This window comes from Pongo pygmaeus, chromosome 11 (genome assembly GCF_028885625.2).
Source record: "Pongo pygmaeus isolate AG05252 chromosome 11, NHGRI_mPonPyg2-v2.0_pri, whole genome shotgun sequence".
NCBI lineage: Eukaryota > Metazoa > Chordata > Mammalia > Primates > Hominidae > Pongo > Pongo pygmaeus.
This window is the reverse complement of record NC_072384.2, coordinates 47,911,876-47,928,957: the sequence shown is the minus strand read 5'-3', so window position 1 is coordinate 47,928,957 and position 17,082 is coordinate 47,911,876. Positions and strand designations below refer to the sequence as shown.

General features: G+C 36.9%; 1 protein-coding gene across 11 annotated transcripts in view; it reads right to left on the bottom strand.

The window, feature by feature from the left end:
* Positions 1 to 2,051: 2,051 nt before the first annotated feature.
* MBD5 (methyl-CpG binding domain protein 5) overlaps positions 2,052 to 17,082 on the bottom strand; it is a 475,447-nt gene continuing 460,416 nt past the window's right edge. For 8 of the 11 annotated variants that reach the window (XM_063647444.1, XM_063647445.1, XM_063647443.1 and 5 more), the window contains 3 exons: positions 13,025 to 13,137; positions 5,395 to 5,470; positions 2,052 to 2,659 (listed from right to left, as the gene is read on the bottom strand). In XM_063647444.1, the coding sequence (XP_063503514.1) occupies positions 2,588 to 2,659; positions 5,395 to 5,470; positions 13,025 to 13,137 (261 nt within the window). In that variant the 3' untranslated portion in view covers positions 2,052 to 2,587. The remainder of the gene's footprint in view (positions 2,660 to 5,394; positions 5,471 to 13,024; positions 13,138 to 17,082) is intronic. The other 3 variants (XM_054477975.2, XM_063647451.1, XM_063647452.1) reach the window with 1 other exon arrangement.

Here is a 17,082-nt window from a genome sequence, read left to right as displayed (position 1 = left end):
TTGTAAAGTAGGTGCAACATTTAAAAAAATGTTACAGCACTGTATGACCTGTAATGCTAACAATATTTACATTAACTGCTTACACAAAACCATATAACTCTAAGAGAGATGAAAAAAGCCCATGTGGACTGAAACTACTACACCTAGCACCCATATCAAAGCCATAGCAACCAGTGAAATCATGGGCACAAACATACTTTACATGGTCTACTTATGTAAAGTATACGATGGGAGGGAAGCACAAACTGAATTAGCTCAAAATACCAAAAAGAAGGCTTGGTCAACACCAACTCAGCCTGAAGACAGAAAAGCAAAGGCTAAAAAATCTACATAACAACACATACACACATACAGACACACCCAGCATACAAACACACATGTCTGTCTGTCTGTGAATAAACAAAAATGTGTAGGAAAAAACAGTAGAAAAACAGGTTGGTGCAAAAAAAATGGACATTAATGGTTTAAACATACTAGCCACATCAACTTTTAACTATAAACATGTGTCAACTAAACTACACAAAAGATTACGTCATGTGACTGCATGGAGGAACTGGGCAGGCAATCCCACCATTACAAGAGAAACAAAATGAACCTACCCCCGGAACGAAGGGTTCCTACTTTGAGGTCATGAAGCCCAGGGTAGCCAGTTGCATTCCATCAGGCTTGGGGGTAGGTTGAAAGTAGGAACAGAGGGACAGAGAGACACAGGAGACCTAGGGGAATAACTAAGAGCTGTTGCTATCAAAAGTGAGCCCAGGTGGCATGCTCTGTGCTGTGGCCCCAAGAAACCAACTTAAGGAATGACCTTGGTCTCCATTTTCCTGAGTTACTGGAACTCTGCTACATGACAGGACTGAGGAGTTTGGGTGGTGGGTGGGAGAGGAGCACTAGGAGAGGTGGTGGGCAGTTTGAGGTGCTGAGCCTGCTATTGGAGAACCTCCTAGCAGCCTGAGTGGCAGAGTGTTGCGTGAGCCCCAGGCTAGAGGACAAGGCAGTGCTCTCTAGGGGTTTAAGGGTTTGGGGCAGGGACTGGTGGTTCCAAGAATAAAGGGATAATAGATCCCTTCTTTTGACAATCCATCAACTGAAGTCAGGCTGGAAGCCTAAACTTTGCTTAACTGCCTGGAAGATAGGGTAATACCACCACCACAAAAATTGTGAGAAGAAGACGGAAAATTATGTTGTGCTACATTTCTTATTAATTACCTTGTACTTTACAATGGCTCACAGTTTTAGGTTTGTATACTTGTAATGTAGTATTTTCTCTCTACATTTGTTTCACATTTTTTCTTACTTAATATAATATAAATAATTTGGTTAATAGATTTAACCTGCACATTTTCGCCACATTAATATATATAAGAATCTGTTAATGGTATAAATAATTCTTTAAATAAAATAAATCTGATATGTTACACAATACTGATAAAAAAATTACCATTGCTAATAATTTCGTAAGCCACCTTAACTTCTGGGTTAAGTAATACTGATGAATGGATATGAAACTTGCTTTGATGATTCATATTTATTTTTGCCACTACAAAAAAATGAATTATAATCAACCTTACCTCTGATAATGGTTGCAAAGTGGGGTTTTTGCCTCCATGTACGGAAATAGAAAGTTTTACCTTGTCAGATATCATTTGCAAAAAAACCCTCAATTCTAAGCACCAGCGGTGGTGCAGTCAGTATAAGCTATCTACTTCAACAGGTGGCTATCAAATGTTAACTACAGAAATGGCTGAGTAAAATATTCCATCTAAGATTTTTTTTATAAAACCTATTCTATTTTAAAACTTAGGTAAAAAAAATATGCAACAAATGGTTGCAGTTTCTGAATTCTTAATTTAGACCTGTGAGCCCTCATCCCTTTAGAAATCTGCAAGGTTGCAATTTCCTAGACACCCAAAATTGAGTCCAGTGCTTCCAGGCAAGGTTCATTCCAAACAGACAATATAAATGGACACTCAGTGGTGTGCAGTGTATGTCATAATTCAGATATTACATCATCATGCCTTTTCTCTGCTGTTAAATACAAAAACAGCATCTTTTACATTATCATAGAAAAGCATTTAGGTTGTATTTTTATTTATCACTTTACACTGGTAGTCTCTGGTAGGTGTACTCCATAGAAACCAAAGAATTTTGTACACTATTTCTTTGTACAATAAAAGATAAAGTGTGCATTAGGTACGCTTGTACATGACAATATTGTACAATATTTACATTTCTGATATCACCATGAAATTCTGTATTTTCTATATACAACATTGAAAATTCTTCAGAAACATTTGGACTATTTCTTATAATCACAATTTAGTATTATAGAAAAAGAGTTTCTCAGTAATCTCTTGACCATTTATCACTCTCATCACACAGAGATTTTGATTGGCTTTTCCAGCATTCATTATCCTTCCTGATCAAAAAAATTTTGTATCACTGTTTCTTTTAGCACCCTGTGGTGGTGGTAGCTATCTGCCATAGTCTAAATATTGATATAACTGTGGCTATATCAATACCTATATACAGATACATCTGTGCATGTTCCTTTAATAAACACTGCACATTAGTGGAGTAGTCTCTGTTATCTGGAGATCTTCCTCCTCTTGGGTTTGGGGGGTCTCATTTGTCTGTCACCCTGTGGGATTTGGTGTACCTGGAAATAAAAAGGTAGAAAAAAAAAACAACAAGAGGATGAAATCACAAACACCATACAATTTCTGACAAAGAAACAGGGTAGGGAATAGACTCTGGCTTTCACTTTCAATTACTGATATCCTGAGGCACTTCAAATGTTTACCAAGACCCCAGATGTCAGTGTGCCCACAGTCACTACAGAGAATGCAGAATGCTAGAAACTGATAAGCAGTGCAACACTCTGGGAGTGCCAAAAGACAGTGGAAAACAAAGGATGAACTGGACAAAATCAAGTAAGGGAAATGCAATGTGCGGTTGTTACCCCCATTGTTCATTTAAAACAAAAATAAAGCCTTCCCTGTCAGAGACCTTAAATCACCAATTTCACTACAGCCTGGAAGAGTGAATAATTACACACCAAACATGCCCCTTTTTTTTTCTCACTTTGTTACCCTACTTATTTTACAATGACTAGGAAGGGTCACAAATTATAAGAACATGCACACATAGCTCAGCCCAAGGATGTTTGTTCATGAGAAGAATCAAAATGGAAAAGAGAATACCACTATCATCTGTTGGCAGATCTGAAATTGTGTAGTCTGGGAGGAGCAGTTAATACAACTCACCTTTCTTTATGTACTAATGCAGGAACTAGCAACATTTAGTGTTGTTCATCAGATTGAGCAGTGGCTGAGCAGCATTAGATAGCAGGTATAATTTGGAGGAGGGAGTGATCAAATTGTCTTGTAGCTATTGGTGGAAAGGAGCAAGGTCCAAGACCCAGGAGAGGAGGGATGAACCCAAGGCAATGGTGTAGCAAATGCTTAATCAGCATTTGGACACAAGTCCATTGTAGCATTTTGCCAGTTTCTGTGGTGTAAAACTTTTACCCTGGCCAACCTTATGTCACAGGACTTAGAGTTAGGAAGAGATGAGTACAATCGCCTCTCCAGATCCACTACAAGTTGGCTCAATTACATGCTTAAAAATAATGTTTAGACAGCAGCAAAGGGCAATGCTATCCAGACTCAAATGCAGAATGCTTTTAAAAAATAGTATTTAAAAATTTTGAATAATGTTTATGGGTTTTTCAATCTGCCTATTCCTCCTAATCTTCTCCATACACATTTTTTAAAACCACTAGTCTGTAGTAAAGAGCCAAAACTTTTTATAACTGAGGAAAGAAACTTTTTATAACTGAGACTGCAAACTAGTAATCTGTGGACAAAATGTGGCCTGAAATTGTATTTTGTTTAGTCATATGGGCACTTTAATATTTTTAAAAACAGTTGTCAACACATAAAAATGAGAAAATTTACCTCTAGACTTCTAGTTTTATATGAAAAATGGAAAGATCTAGCAACATGAACACAATTTCCCAGATGTCTAAGATCTGCTGGAGCATGGAAGGAATGCCTTCTGGAGAGAGCACATGCCTCCCAGGTTGCCCTGATCCTTATTACTCTCAACTACCTGATTTCCACCAGGACCAAATGTCCTGAGGCAGAGTCTGGAGAGACCATGGCCAAACTCATTTTCTCTTTTTCCTGGGCAGGCACATTCTATGTTCTATTTCCTATTTTACTTGAGTTAAGAAGGCCATGTGATTAGGTCAGGTCAGTGGAAAGTCAACAGAATGAGCTTCCAGGTCTGGCTCATAAAACCTATGCTGGCAGTATTCTTAGCACGCTCTTTTCTTTTAACTTCAAGGCAAAATGCAAAGGATATAATGGAGCACTCTGAGGTCCTAAGAGAGGTGGTCACTAGATACAGAAAGAATCTGTGCCCTGCTGTGGAGCAACCCCTTTCTCAACCAGCACCAGACTGAAGTGGGTAATGGCTTATACTGTGCTGAGCCTCTGGATTGGTAGCCTACCCTAACCCATGGATCTTCACTGGCATTTCTCCTCCATTCCAACTGCTGTCATACCTGGCCCACTTTACTTACTGGTATTATTTGCTTGGCCCTAGAAAACATTTGAGTTTATAATCCCCAATCTAGATCTTTCCTATAATTTTATCAGGAAATTTAATGTCTCAGGGCTTCAATTCACCCATCTGCGAAATGATGGGTTGGTTGGATTACAAAATCTCTAAAACCTATACTAATCCCACCATTCAATTGTCATTGGATGGTTTGTTGGGATTCAGATAACCTTGTAACATAAGGTCAAATAAAAGAAATTATTTTTCAGGCTAAATAGCTTTAGACAATTCACGTTTTTAACAGATTACCAAAATTATATTTTAAATATTTACATCAGTCAATGTGTGAACTGGAGGATAACGATTAAACTGCTCACACTCAATGCTATTATATGCACAGTTCAATAAAAATGGGATATGAGAGGTCTATATACTCTTGATCTTGACCCCACTGTCTTTTTGGTTCAATGGACAGAACAAAATTTGCATTACTACATATATAGGCAACAGTAATGACCATGGCCATTCACAGAGTCGAGTGCAGAGAGCCGTGGTTTGAACTTCAATATTCTGCTGCTCATATTTTAAAAGAATGTTATGTGGCAAAACAAAAGTTACTTATCTCAGGAAGAAAGACATAGTTAATGCGGTAGGTTTCTTTTTCTTAAATGACTTTGAATCTTTTCTGATATTTGTCTTCTTTTTCTAGGCTAGTAATTTAGTATTGCTATGTGAGTTGTTTGACAATATTCAAGAGACCTTACCAAAAAGTGTAACACAATTTATTTTCAAAGAAACACAGTATAATGGAAAAATAAATTAACTTACAGTCCCAGACATTTTGTCCAGTTCACTCATGGCCTCATGAATAGCAGCTTCTAAATGGTTATTTAGCTTTCCACTTCTGGAATTAATGAAAACAACACACCAGATTAAAAAATTAAAGAAACAAAACTCAATTTAATTTCCTAATCAGAAAACAAAAGTACCAATTCCACGAGAGAAAGCCAATTTATACTCGCATTTGGAAAATTCAGATGACAAAACATCACTCTGGGATTCTTACCACTGAATACTAATGATTAAAGTCACAGAACTACTGAAAAAAAGTTGAACAGATTGTGGGGCGGGGAGATGGACTTTTTCCTCTTCCACATGCTTCTTCCACAATCTGGTGATTTGGGAAGAAAGTTGGGCCACGGGTTCCCCTCTCCCAGAGACGCCCCTTATGCTCCCTGGCTCCAGCCGGCCCTGCATTGCTTCTTGTTTCTTTCTCAGGCAGCCTGACTGTGTGATCAGAGGAAGGGCGGAGGGGCTGAACTGCAGGCTCTGGCCACTAGGGAGCTCCCTCTGCCCTCTCTGGAGCGTCCTGGCTCTGGAGTTGAGCAAGTGAAGGCTGAAATCCCGGTGCGTGTTCCGGGGCAGGAAACAGCTTAACTCTGACGCACCTGAGGCTCCGACCCTGCCCCCCCCCCCAGGGCCAAAAGCCAAAATGAGGTAACTATTTGAACAGGTAAGGCCTCAGGGTGCCTATCACTTCTCTGACCTTTTCTCTCCACTTAGCATTCCATTACACATGTTTGGCCCGAATAACACACACGGTGCATCTGCCATTTTTGAAGCTTAGATCTATGAAGCTGTTGAACTAAAATCAGGTAAATGAATGCCACCCACCTCTGTGGTTATGTACACTTTGCCCATCCTGACTGTTAACTTGTTTTTCCTCCTTTATGCAATAAATACTCATTTTTTCCAAGTACTAAGGTGATTCTTTTCATTTATCCTGTCATGACAATTACTAGAAAAGCTGCTGGAGGTAACGTTTTCATAACAGGCGGTTAGCATGGGTTTCCATGAGTTAAGTCCCATCTCAGCATCTACCATGGAGACTGGAAATTCGCAGTCGTGGGAGAGTTTGGCTTACTGTTGTATTTAGTTTGGTTAGCACAGTGTTTTGAAACATTTTTGAACTTTAGTTCAGTTTACCATAGCTTTCACTAGGTTTTATCCTCACACACCAGGACTGGACAATGCAAACATTGAGTTTCTGTCTACACTTTGAGAACTCCGAATTTTCCACCCCGAGTTCTATAGTGCTAGACATACCATAGATGCTATATGTATTTGCTAAATAAAAATATTTGTCAAAGGTGGCCCAGATGGTCCTATGTTTCAAAAAAATATATGTACTTAGGTCAGTTTAACTGAAGGGAAAAATTAGTGTATTGGTTTTAACCAAATTATAAGGGTAATATGGCATCAACCCCTACCTTTTGCTGCCCTGTAAGCTAGTCTTTAGCTTTTATATTTTTGTCATTTATTTTTAGAAATTTAAAAATGCAGAGGAGTACATAGGATAAAAGAAACTTAACATATTCCCCTCCTGGAAGGAAATGTTAATAAATTACATACTTCCTTTAAGTCTTTTATATTAAAAAAATAAAGCTGGAGTTGCCATTTGTTATCTATCGTGGTCCCATTTTCCCTCACCTTCCCCCCTCAACTTTTAGTCTGCTTTTATACTTTAATCTAGTATTGTTTTATGTGTGTTTTTTTAAAAACACACACACAAAAGGTGTCATGATATACATACTTGTCTTTTTTCTCCTGATAACTGTTTTAAATACCATCTACTTTGTATAACCTATTCATTCCTTCTAACTGGTATATAAGAAGTGTTTTTATTATGTATGTACTGTCTTCCTTTTACCTACCCGTTCCAGTTTCAAGGGGCCCTGGTCATCTTATGGAGTCAGTCTCAGTTGTTTTCCTAATGAGGTGTCTGCCAAGCAAGCTCCTGGGAGCACTCTGCAAGGCCACCTAGGGTTTGCTGAGGCTGGGCTGAGGCCCCTTGTGCAGGCTGCTTGGCAAGGGTTCTGACAGTATTATCATTGCCACGTTGCCTGACAATATCACATTGTGTGTAATGTGTTAAATAAATTTACCCTTACTATTTCTTTTGTATGAACATAAATTTGACGTATTAACATAAGTTTTAAAAGACATTTATTTATTATCAATTTTGATTAAAATATCTTAGGAGTTTAAAATTGACTATATAAAGTTCTAAATATTTGAAATGAAATTACAATGTTTTAATGAAAAACCTCCAGAGAACCTTGGTTCTCTCACATTTAATCTTACTTAGTAAAAGAAATACCTGTTATTTATTAAAAAATGTCTATGTGCCAAGTATTGTATTTTTTTTTTTTTTTTTTTTTTTGAGACGGAGTCTCGCTCAGTCGCCCAGGCTGGAGTGCAGTGGCGCGATTTCGGCTCACTGCAAGCTCCGCCTCCCGGGTTCACGCCATTCTCCTGCCTCAGCCCCCGCCCCCGAGTAGCTGGGACTACAGGCGCCCGCCACCGCGCCCGGCTAATTTTTTGTATTTTTAGTAGAGACGGGGTTTCACCGTGTTAGCCAGCATGGTCTCGATCTCCTGACCTCGTGATCCGCCCGCCTCGGCCTCCCAAAGTGCTGGGATTACAGGCGTGAGCTACTGCGCCCGGCCCAAGTATTGTATTAAAACTCTATATACATTATCTCATTTAATCCTTACGATAATTTGATGGAATAGGTATTATGACAACTGTTTGTATGTGATACTTCATGACTTTTTAAGGAGAATTGGTGAAATTCTAATTTTGTAATGAAGAAAATGGATATTTGACTATAGTTTTCAAAAGTAATAAAGAGTCATAGGTAAAAAATTTTTACCTAACCATGAAAAATTGCAATAACAATTACCATCCAAGCACAAAAACGATTCAGCATTACTTGTTGAAAAAAACAATTTCATGAGTTTTGTCATCTCATTCTTCAAGATATTTAACATATTTGTAAACACCTTGCATTAATTCAAGCTAAATTAGTATAATGTTTCACCTTTAACACAACTTAGTAGTTAATAGAGGGAGAAATGACTACTTTTGGAAGAGAAAATAAATACATAGATGTGGGGCATGAAATTATTTGTATATATCATGAGATTTGAGAGGTAAAGAGAGACTCTCCCAGATGTCAAATCTGCAGACCAGCTACTGGTCAGGTCAGGGAAGAATGAACTTAAAAGAGGAAGAAAAAGCTCTATGAATTCAAGAAATGAACAATTAGTCAAAATTCAGTCTTTCAGTCCAGAGGGCCTCCCTGTGGAGTTTCTTCTACTATTTTCTATTCCCTGCTGACATTTAATAATAAACATTTTTACTAATGGACACTCTAAAACCTACTTGATTAAGTAATAGATGTTCATATAATCACATTTCTAATTATTAATGGAGATAATTGCCACTTCTCAACTTCATTGCCTACACTGTTACAGATTATCTTTATCTTTAGTAATTTTTTAAACCTCTATGAGTAGTACAAGAAATAGAAGGGAAATGAGAAATTGCAAGTTGTTCTACACTGTCAGTTCAGAGTTTAAGTGACTCACTTCATATAGTACGTAACAAATTTGGGTGAGACCTAAAAGTCAAGAACCCTGAACTCTGAAACTGAATCCATGGGGAATGTATGCAGATCTCAGGAAATTTAACATGGTAAGTTTCATTCCTTGGTTTTAAAGTGAAAGTGTGATTTACTTAATCACTTTATTGTTTTCCAGCTTCACAAAAAATCAGGTTTCCCAAGAAATGTATACGTACATATAGACAGAAGATTTGCTCCTCGCTTAAATGAAAACTATAACATACGTAAAAGCTGTGGAATTTGTCTGTAATAAAGCTATTTCTGCTTTTAAGTACAAAATTGCCCTAAGTAATGTATTAAATAAACATGTTACTATTAGGATATAATTAGAACATACGTTTAAAGATATTTATTTGTTGTACAGTTTGATTGAGGATATTGAGGATTAAAATGACTACATAAAATCCCAAACATCTAATATGGTGGTAGAATGTTTCAACCGGCAAAAATAACAGATAATTTTCTTTCTTTCACCTGTATCTTTATAAGAAAAATAGCTATTGCCATGTGCCAAGTACTGTGCTGAGGCTCTCTCTATATTATCTATGTTATAACAATCCTAAAATAGGATTATGCCCATTTTAGAAATGAAGAATTTAGGCTCAGGGAGATTACGAACACACAGCTATGAAGTGGTAGAAACAGGACTTGAGTCCAGGTGAAAAACCAACCTCTTAATTATCTTGCTCCAAATGACACCTTCCTTTTTCAGCCTTTTCCTCTTTTCTTCTTCCCCTCAGTCTACAAAAGTAGTCAAATCTTTGTCATTTAAAAAATTCTTTCTTTGTTATTTTTCAGGAATTTTTCACATTATGGGTAGAAAGAAGAGTAAATAATCTACATCTCCTCTCCCTATTTCCTTATTCTTATTTAATAGCCATTTTGTGTGTATATCCATCACTCTACTGGAAACTGTTCTCACTTAAGTTTACCAATGACCTTCAAATTGCCCAATCTGATGGAGATTTTTCAGTTCTTGTCTTACTGCACCTCTGTTGATCATTTTATCAGTCTTTGACTTCTGAGACTCTGTCTACTTTCCTTGATTCTCCTCCTCCTCACTGGCCATTCTTCCCATCTTCTTCATTCTATTGTATGTTCAATCCTTAGCCTACTATTCTTCAAATTGGTCAAAGTATCTTTGTGTGACTGCAGTCATTTGTATACTGTCAAATACCACTTCTCCCCAGTTTCAGACATGTATGTCCAGCCTATCCTACAGGCACCCCAAACTGTACTCAACAGCTTCCCCCTGTAACCTCCACTTCAGTCAGTGTTTCTACAACCTATCGTCTCCCAAGCTGAAAACCTGAGAGCTGTCCTTGATTTTGTTCCCTTTCCTTTATATTCTGATCAATCACCCCATTTTCTGTCTATTTTACCTCCTAAGTCTTTCTTGACCACATTCCTTCTTTTCCATCCTCATCCCCAACTCCACCAGCTCCTGGTTTGGGTCCTCGTTCTCCCTTGTATTCTGCCATGGCTCCTGAACAATCTCTTCATCTTCAATATTGTTGCCTTAAAATTTGTCCTCGTACACGGCCTTACCTAAGGTGAAAAATCCGACCACCTGCCCCCTTTAGGCACTTCCAAAACAATAAAACATCCTATTGGCCCTTACTAGGCCCTTCATGATCTGGTTCCTGCTTATACCTCTTATATCTTCCCATCCGATACTTTACAGTCCCCCAAATCCAACTGCTGCTCTCATCTAAACACTATCCCATCCCATCTTGGTCTTTGTTTCCTTTGTGTGGCTGATGCCTATGTAGTGTTTAAGGCTTGGCCCACATATCTTCTCCTCCAGGAACCCTTCCTTTACCTGCCTTTTCCCTGTGACCCCAAAATATAGTATATATATTGCTGTTGTTGCAATTTTGACATTTGAATTATTTGTTTCTGCATCTGTCTCTTTCACTAAACAGTGAGCTTCAGGGATTGTAGCACTGTTCCTGGCACAGATTTTTTTTGCTAAATTTGTCTTCTTAAATTGGGAATAAATGCATAAATTAAAAAATGATTTGGTTCAACATATAATTTATCAGTTGTGGGACTTTCAACTAATTATTTAAACTATTTGAGTCTGAGTGTCCGCATCTGCAAATGGCTCAGTAATTTTGAACCATCTCGTGACTGGGAGAATAAAATGATGAATTTGCAATTACATGTGCAAAATGTAAAGCATTCTACTGGGCATCGAAAAGGAAAGTCTGTCTGCTTAGACAATAGTATGGGAAATAAAGTTCTTTTTATAAATGTTAGTTTTGTATTTTCTACTTTTACTTCTCCAAGCTGTACTTTAAGTTTATGGTTATCATGAGGAGAATTCCTTTAGATAGCTCTCACATTAATTTACTACAAATAGGAAATTGGCTTTGAAGAAACATTTTTAAAATTGTAGTTTGTTATTCATTACCTTTCAGAAATTGCTTAATAGCAAATACATGGGGAAAATCCAGCTCATTTCAAGGCAGTGTATTTGAATATTTGGAGGAGTTATTTTATTTCTGTTATTAACTTTATTTTGTACATAATCCAAGTAACTGGCATGTTTCACTGTAGGAAACATTTTCAGGGCTCCTTTACACCAAAGAAATGGGTACTGTTGAATAGTTTACAGAAACTGGTCCACGGCAAATTTGTGATGTAGGTAATTTGCAATTTTCCTCCTTTCATCCAGACCTTGTATTAATTTTAGCGGCCTTATCTTGTTGCTAAGCTCTGCTTAGCAAGTGTGCTTCAGTAAGAGTAGAAGGGACCTTGATCCCTGTTTTCCTTATCAGGTCTAGAGGGATGTTATCCGGCAATTAACTTGGCCTTTCACACAGCCAGTACCAATTTGCTACCTTTTAAAGGAGTCCGGGACATAGAGACATAGGAGTTTGCCCCTTGCAGCTGTCATCTTTTCAGATACATTTTATTGAGGTGAAGAGTCTTCCTAAGATTTGTTGACTTCTAAAATTATGCCTCTGGCCAGAATTATGGGAAACACCATAAAGTGAAAGAGAATGCTTTCTAATAGATATTACTGATATCATTATATAAGCCTTCTATGCAAGATACACTACGAATCATTCTGATCTCCACTTTGTAAGTCTTGATGTACAAACAGAAGTTAAAATGGTATTTTTAGAAAGACGATAATATATAAACACATTAAGCCTATGTGTCAATATTTGGGGGGAAATGTGAGGATCATTTTGCAAATGAATAAAAATTAATTAATATATAATTTTTGGTTGCTTGATAATGTGGAAATTAGTATAGCAACTGAACAGGCGTATCAATTACATATTTTTAAATAGCTATGTACATATAGAGAAGCACATTTGTAGTTCTCTACCTTAATATGAAATAATAGTTATGATACATAAACATACATTGTATCACAGTAAAAACTATGTTTCTTATATTATCTGCTTGTCCATACTACATTTATTCAGAAAATAAAGATTTAGAAAAACTTGAATAATACTGGCCTGAAATTCAATTTCTTGTTGTAATTCCAAAGAAAACTTACTTTTAAGTCCACACCCCGATGCAACAAAAAAAATCTTTATTTAGCATCACTTTGACTAGTAATCTGCCAAAATTATTTACATGTGTACAACGAGGGGTATTTACTCCCTAAAGTATTTGAATTGCAAATGGATTGATTCACTACATTTCCAGAGCCTATTTAATTGCTATATGTTGAGAATATTAATTATATTTTATTTTCCACTAAATGAGAGGAATGAAGATGCAGGGAATGAAGAAAGAACAGATGAAGAGGCAAATATTACACATAGTGTAAACATAAAATGTTAAGAGGATATTTTCTGTAATCACTAATTTGGCTTGTCTATAATGGTCCTCTTTGGTGGTAACAAACTTCACTTAGGCAGGCCACAGCATGGACAGAATGAGTGAGATTTCATTGTCCCTTTGATGGAAAAACAGCAAATTATATCCTTGAAAAACAAAGTAAAATTTTTGAAAAGTGCTTACTTTCTGTTCCTTTTCCGGACACGGCTGTAGGCTTCCAAACCTTCTGTTAGTGTCTTCAACTTCTCGGGCTCCACCTGAGTGAAGGTATGAAGACCAAACCACATTACCCAGACCTGTAATTGTTAAACACGGTTTTTACTTTCCTGCCGTACAAGCAGGTGCTGCACTGGCGGGGAGGGGAGCCTTAACCTTCACTGCCTTGTCAAATCTTCTGTCCTCACTCAATCATTAGAGGTTGATTCTGTGGCTCCAGGCTGCAACATCAGTGGAAGTGAAAAGCTGTTTGGCTTTAAAATTGTCAACATTTTGAAAATAATATTTTGGGAATAAAACCTGGAATTTAAACAACCTTCAATTCACAAAATCATAAAAATCAGAGATCCTGGTTCACTTTCTTAGCAACTGCAAATCTGTAGTATCAGACTACTGTGATATAAGTATTAGGGAAAGACAAGAGAGGTAGTTAGTGAAGTGGGTGGGCCTTGGGCCAACAGATCAAAGTTTGAATCCTGCTTTTCACTTCCTAGTAGGAGTAAAACACATTTTCTGAGCCTCAGTCTCCTCTGTAAAATGAGGACAATAATACCTACCTTCCTGCTAGAACTGCTGTGAAAATTAAAATGTGACAAGTCTTGTTGAACACTTATCCTAGCATACAGCAACGATCATGACCTAGTACACATTTGGCTCTGTAGAGGCCATAAAACGTGAGACGAGGGTGTTGCTATGCCTTGTGGGTGTGTCCTTTGTCTTGTCTTGCTTTATCACTGCCAGTCTGTGTGTGGTCAGCTATGTCAACAGAGGTCAGCCACCAAGTGTGGTGGGGGGATATGTATGTGTGGAGGGTGCAACCTTTGCTGCACACTCCTGAGAATCTCTATCATGGTTCTTGAAGCCACCTCCCCACAATAAAAGCAATAATTAGGAAAACTTGTATGTGACTTGGGAATAAAAACACTTTTAGAAAAACATGGCTATTTTTATTCTGTAAACACACACACACACAATCTAAGTAAAAATGGTGTTGTTTGCTATGTAAGCATAGTTTCAAGGCACGTAACTCAGCTATTCGATTGGGGCAAAAGCCAGCCACTTTACTCCCATTTCTCCTCCAATCCCTGTTACTCCCCTCCAATCCACTGTTACATAAAAATACAGAGTTAAACAAAATGCCTCATGGGTAAGGAAATAAACACTAATAAGCAAGGAAATGATTATTAACTTTTGTCTTTGTGTCCCCAAGATTGACTCACGAATGTCCTTTAGAAATAACTTCTCTATGACCCCTTCAAATCTAGAACACAGTTATGATTAACAAGAAATTTTCATTATTAAGTCTGAAAACAAGCATTTCTAATATTCAATGAGAAAAACAGTCAAATAATGGAAATGTTTTCCTTTTCATGGTTTTGGATTTTGCCCAAACAAATGTCTTATACACACAAGTTCATACATACCCAACTCACTGTGTGCCAGCACAAGAGACATCTTTGTTCCAATGACACTTCACATAAAGAAAAGTGTCCTATTGGGTTACTGGGATAACTGGAAAAGCTAAAGTGAGCTAAATGTATCCATGTGTTGTTTAAAAAAAAAAGATGCCTGGATGCACTTTCATATTTCATGTTAGAAATGAGCCTCCATCTTGTATTCATTCACATGAAGGGGATATGAAAGATGCTTTGCATATTTCATTTTTGTAATCAATAAATGATTCCACTTATATTTAAATAAGCTTCTTGGCAGCAGGAAAGGAGCTGTGCTATATAACATAAACTTCTATTAGACTTAAACTGGTGTAGCGAGGGATCTCAGAAGGGGTTGATCAGATCACAGAGTCAGAGTCACAATGAAACAAAGCAAGACAAAGCAATTAAAACTTATCCCATTGGTCTTAATTTAAAAAACAAAGTTAGGTCAAACTATTTTTTTAAGTCTTCAATTTTTATTTTTAATTAATTATGGACTAAGGGACAGTAAAAACATTTCTTGTGCATTTATTATGTAAAAGGCACTGTTTTATCATTTAATATGATACTACTGCAAACTAGTATTACTTTTATATTATTACAGATGGGACTCGGTGCATTTAAATAACGTGGCCAGAATTGAAACTCAGGTCTGACTGCAAAGTGCTCAACTTCTCTCCACCATACCAACTCCAATGTACATTGAAATATAGTCATTTTATATATATATATAGCATTTATATATATAAAATTACACACACATATATAAAATACACACACACACAGGCACACTCAAAAATTTAGGTCAAACTATTTAAAATTATATTTCTACAAAATTTAGATGACAACTTGCCCAAATTTATATTCAATTTTTTATGCTTGAATAATTTTCCAGGGATATTTTTTCTGAACTAATACTCTACCATGGTTTCTTCATTTAAATCTGCCTCTAAGCCTCTAACATACTCTTATAATGAACTATATTATTTATAAAGGATTAAATGACCTCGAAAAAGAAAGCAAAGATAGTCTTTCTGAAACTAAATATAAGTAAGATATATACCACTGTGCATTTCTGCTATAACAAGATCATACATATTCAGAAGAAAGTTTAGTTTGTTTCAGGATTTTAGCACTTTACTGTGTTGTGAAACATATATGAAGAGTGTGTGTTTTTTTCTGGGGAAATATTCATACAATTGAAAAATATTCAAGAAACTTTAAAGATATCCCCCCAAAATGGTATCAGAGAACAACAAAATAAATTCAATTTCTAGTTAAATAGAAATCATGTTTAATGAACACTCCCTTGTAAATTACTTAGCTAACTTGTAAATTTTAAAAAGTACCAGGAAATCAAATACATAAATGTAACATTAAAAAGGTTAAACACACACAAATATTTTTATAAAACTTACACTAAAGGAGCAAGTAATTTAAGATAATACTTTTATCTATAATTATAATCTTGTATTCTTGTACGATCACAAGCCAGGAGTTTCATAAATTATTTAACTCTATCTTAGTGAGAATTTAGGAGAGGGCTTTATCATTTATCTTTACTCATCATCTACCCACACAGTTTCATGCTGATAGCAATGATGCTAATAGTACTGGCCATCATGGTGTAACTCTTTACTCATGTCATTTAAGAATCATAAAGCTACCTGGAATTTATATGTATTCATAGTTCACTTATTCATGTATAAATATACACATATGTTAAATGTTAATTTTTTTTAATAGGGTCTTGCTCTGTTGGCCAGGCTGGAATGCAGTGGCGTGACCTTGGCTCGTTGCAGCCTCGACCTCCTGGGCTTCAAGTAATCTTCCCACCTCAGTCTCCTTAGTAGCTGGGACCACAGCTGTGTGCCACAATGCCCAGCTAATTTTTTTATTTTTATTTTTTGTAGAAACAGGGTTCTCATTATGTTGCCCAAGCTGATCTCAAACTCCTGGGCTCAAGCGATCTGCTTGCCTTAGCCTCCAAAAGTGCTAGGATTAAAGGCATGAGCCACCGTGCCCTACGAATACTTTTTGACTATTAAAAACTCTTCTTTCATTCAAATTGTTTGGATATAATAATTCTTCAACATAAATAGTTTTATAGTTTGTTCAGTGCGGATAGAAACATATTCATAAAGCCAGACACTACTGTGTGGTAGATGATTAAGAGTTTTTCTGAACAAGGCTGAATCTCTGGTTGCTTATTTGCTTATTTTGTTCAGAAGGCCCATATTACACATTTGGTAATTTAATTAAGTTTTTGATTTGGTGTCTGTCAGCACAGTGGGACCTCATGTATCTCAGAAGAAACTTAAAGTCTGACAAAAGAAGACATAACCTTTCAGAGAGCCAAACCAACCTCAAAAGAGAGGTATGATACATATTTGAAGAACCTGGATCTGGCTGGGGATGGTGGCTCACGACTGTAATCCCAGCACTTTGGGAGGCCGAGGCGGGCGGATCATGAGGTCAGGAGTTCCAGACCAGCCTGGCCAACATGGTAAAACTCTGTCTCTACTAAAAATACAAAAAACAGCTGGGCATGGTGGCAGGCATCTGTAATCCCAGCTACTCAGGAGGCTG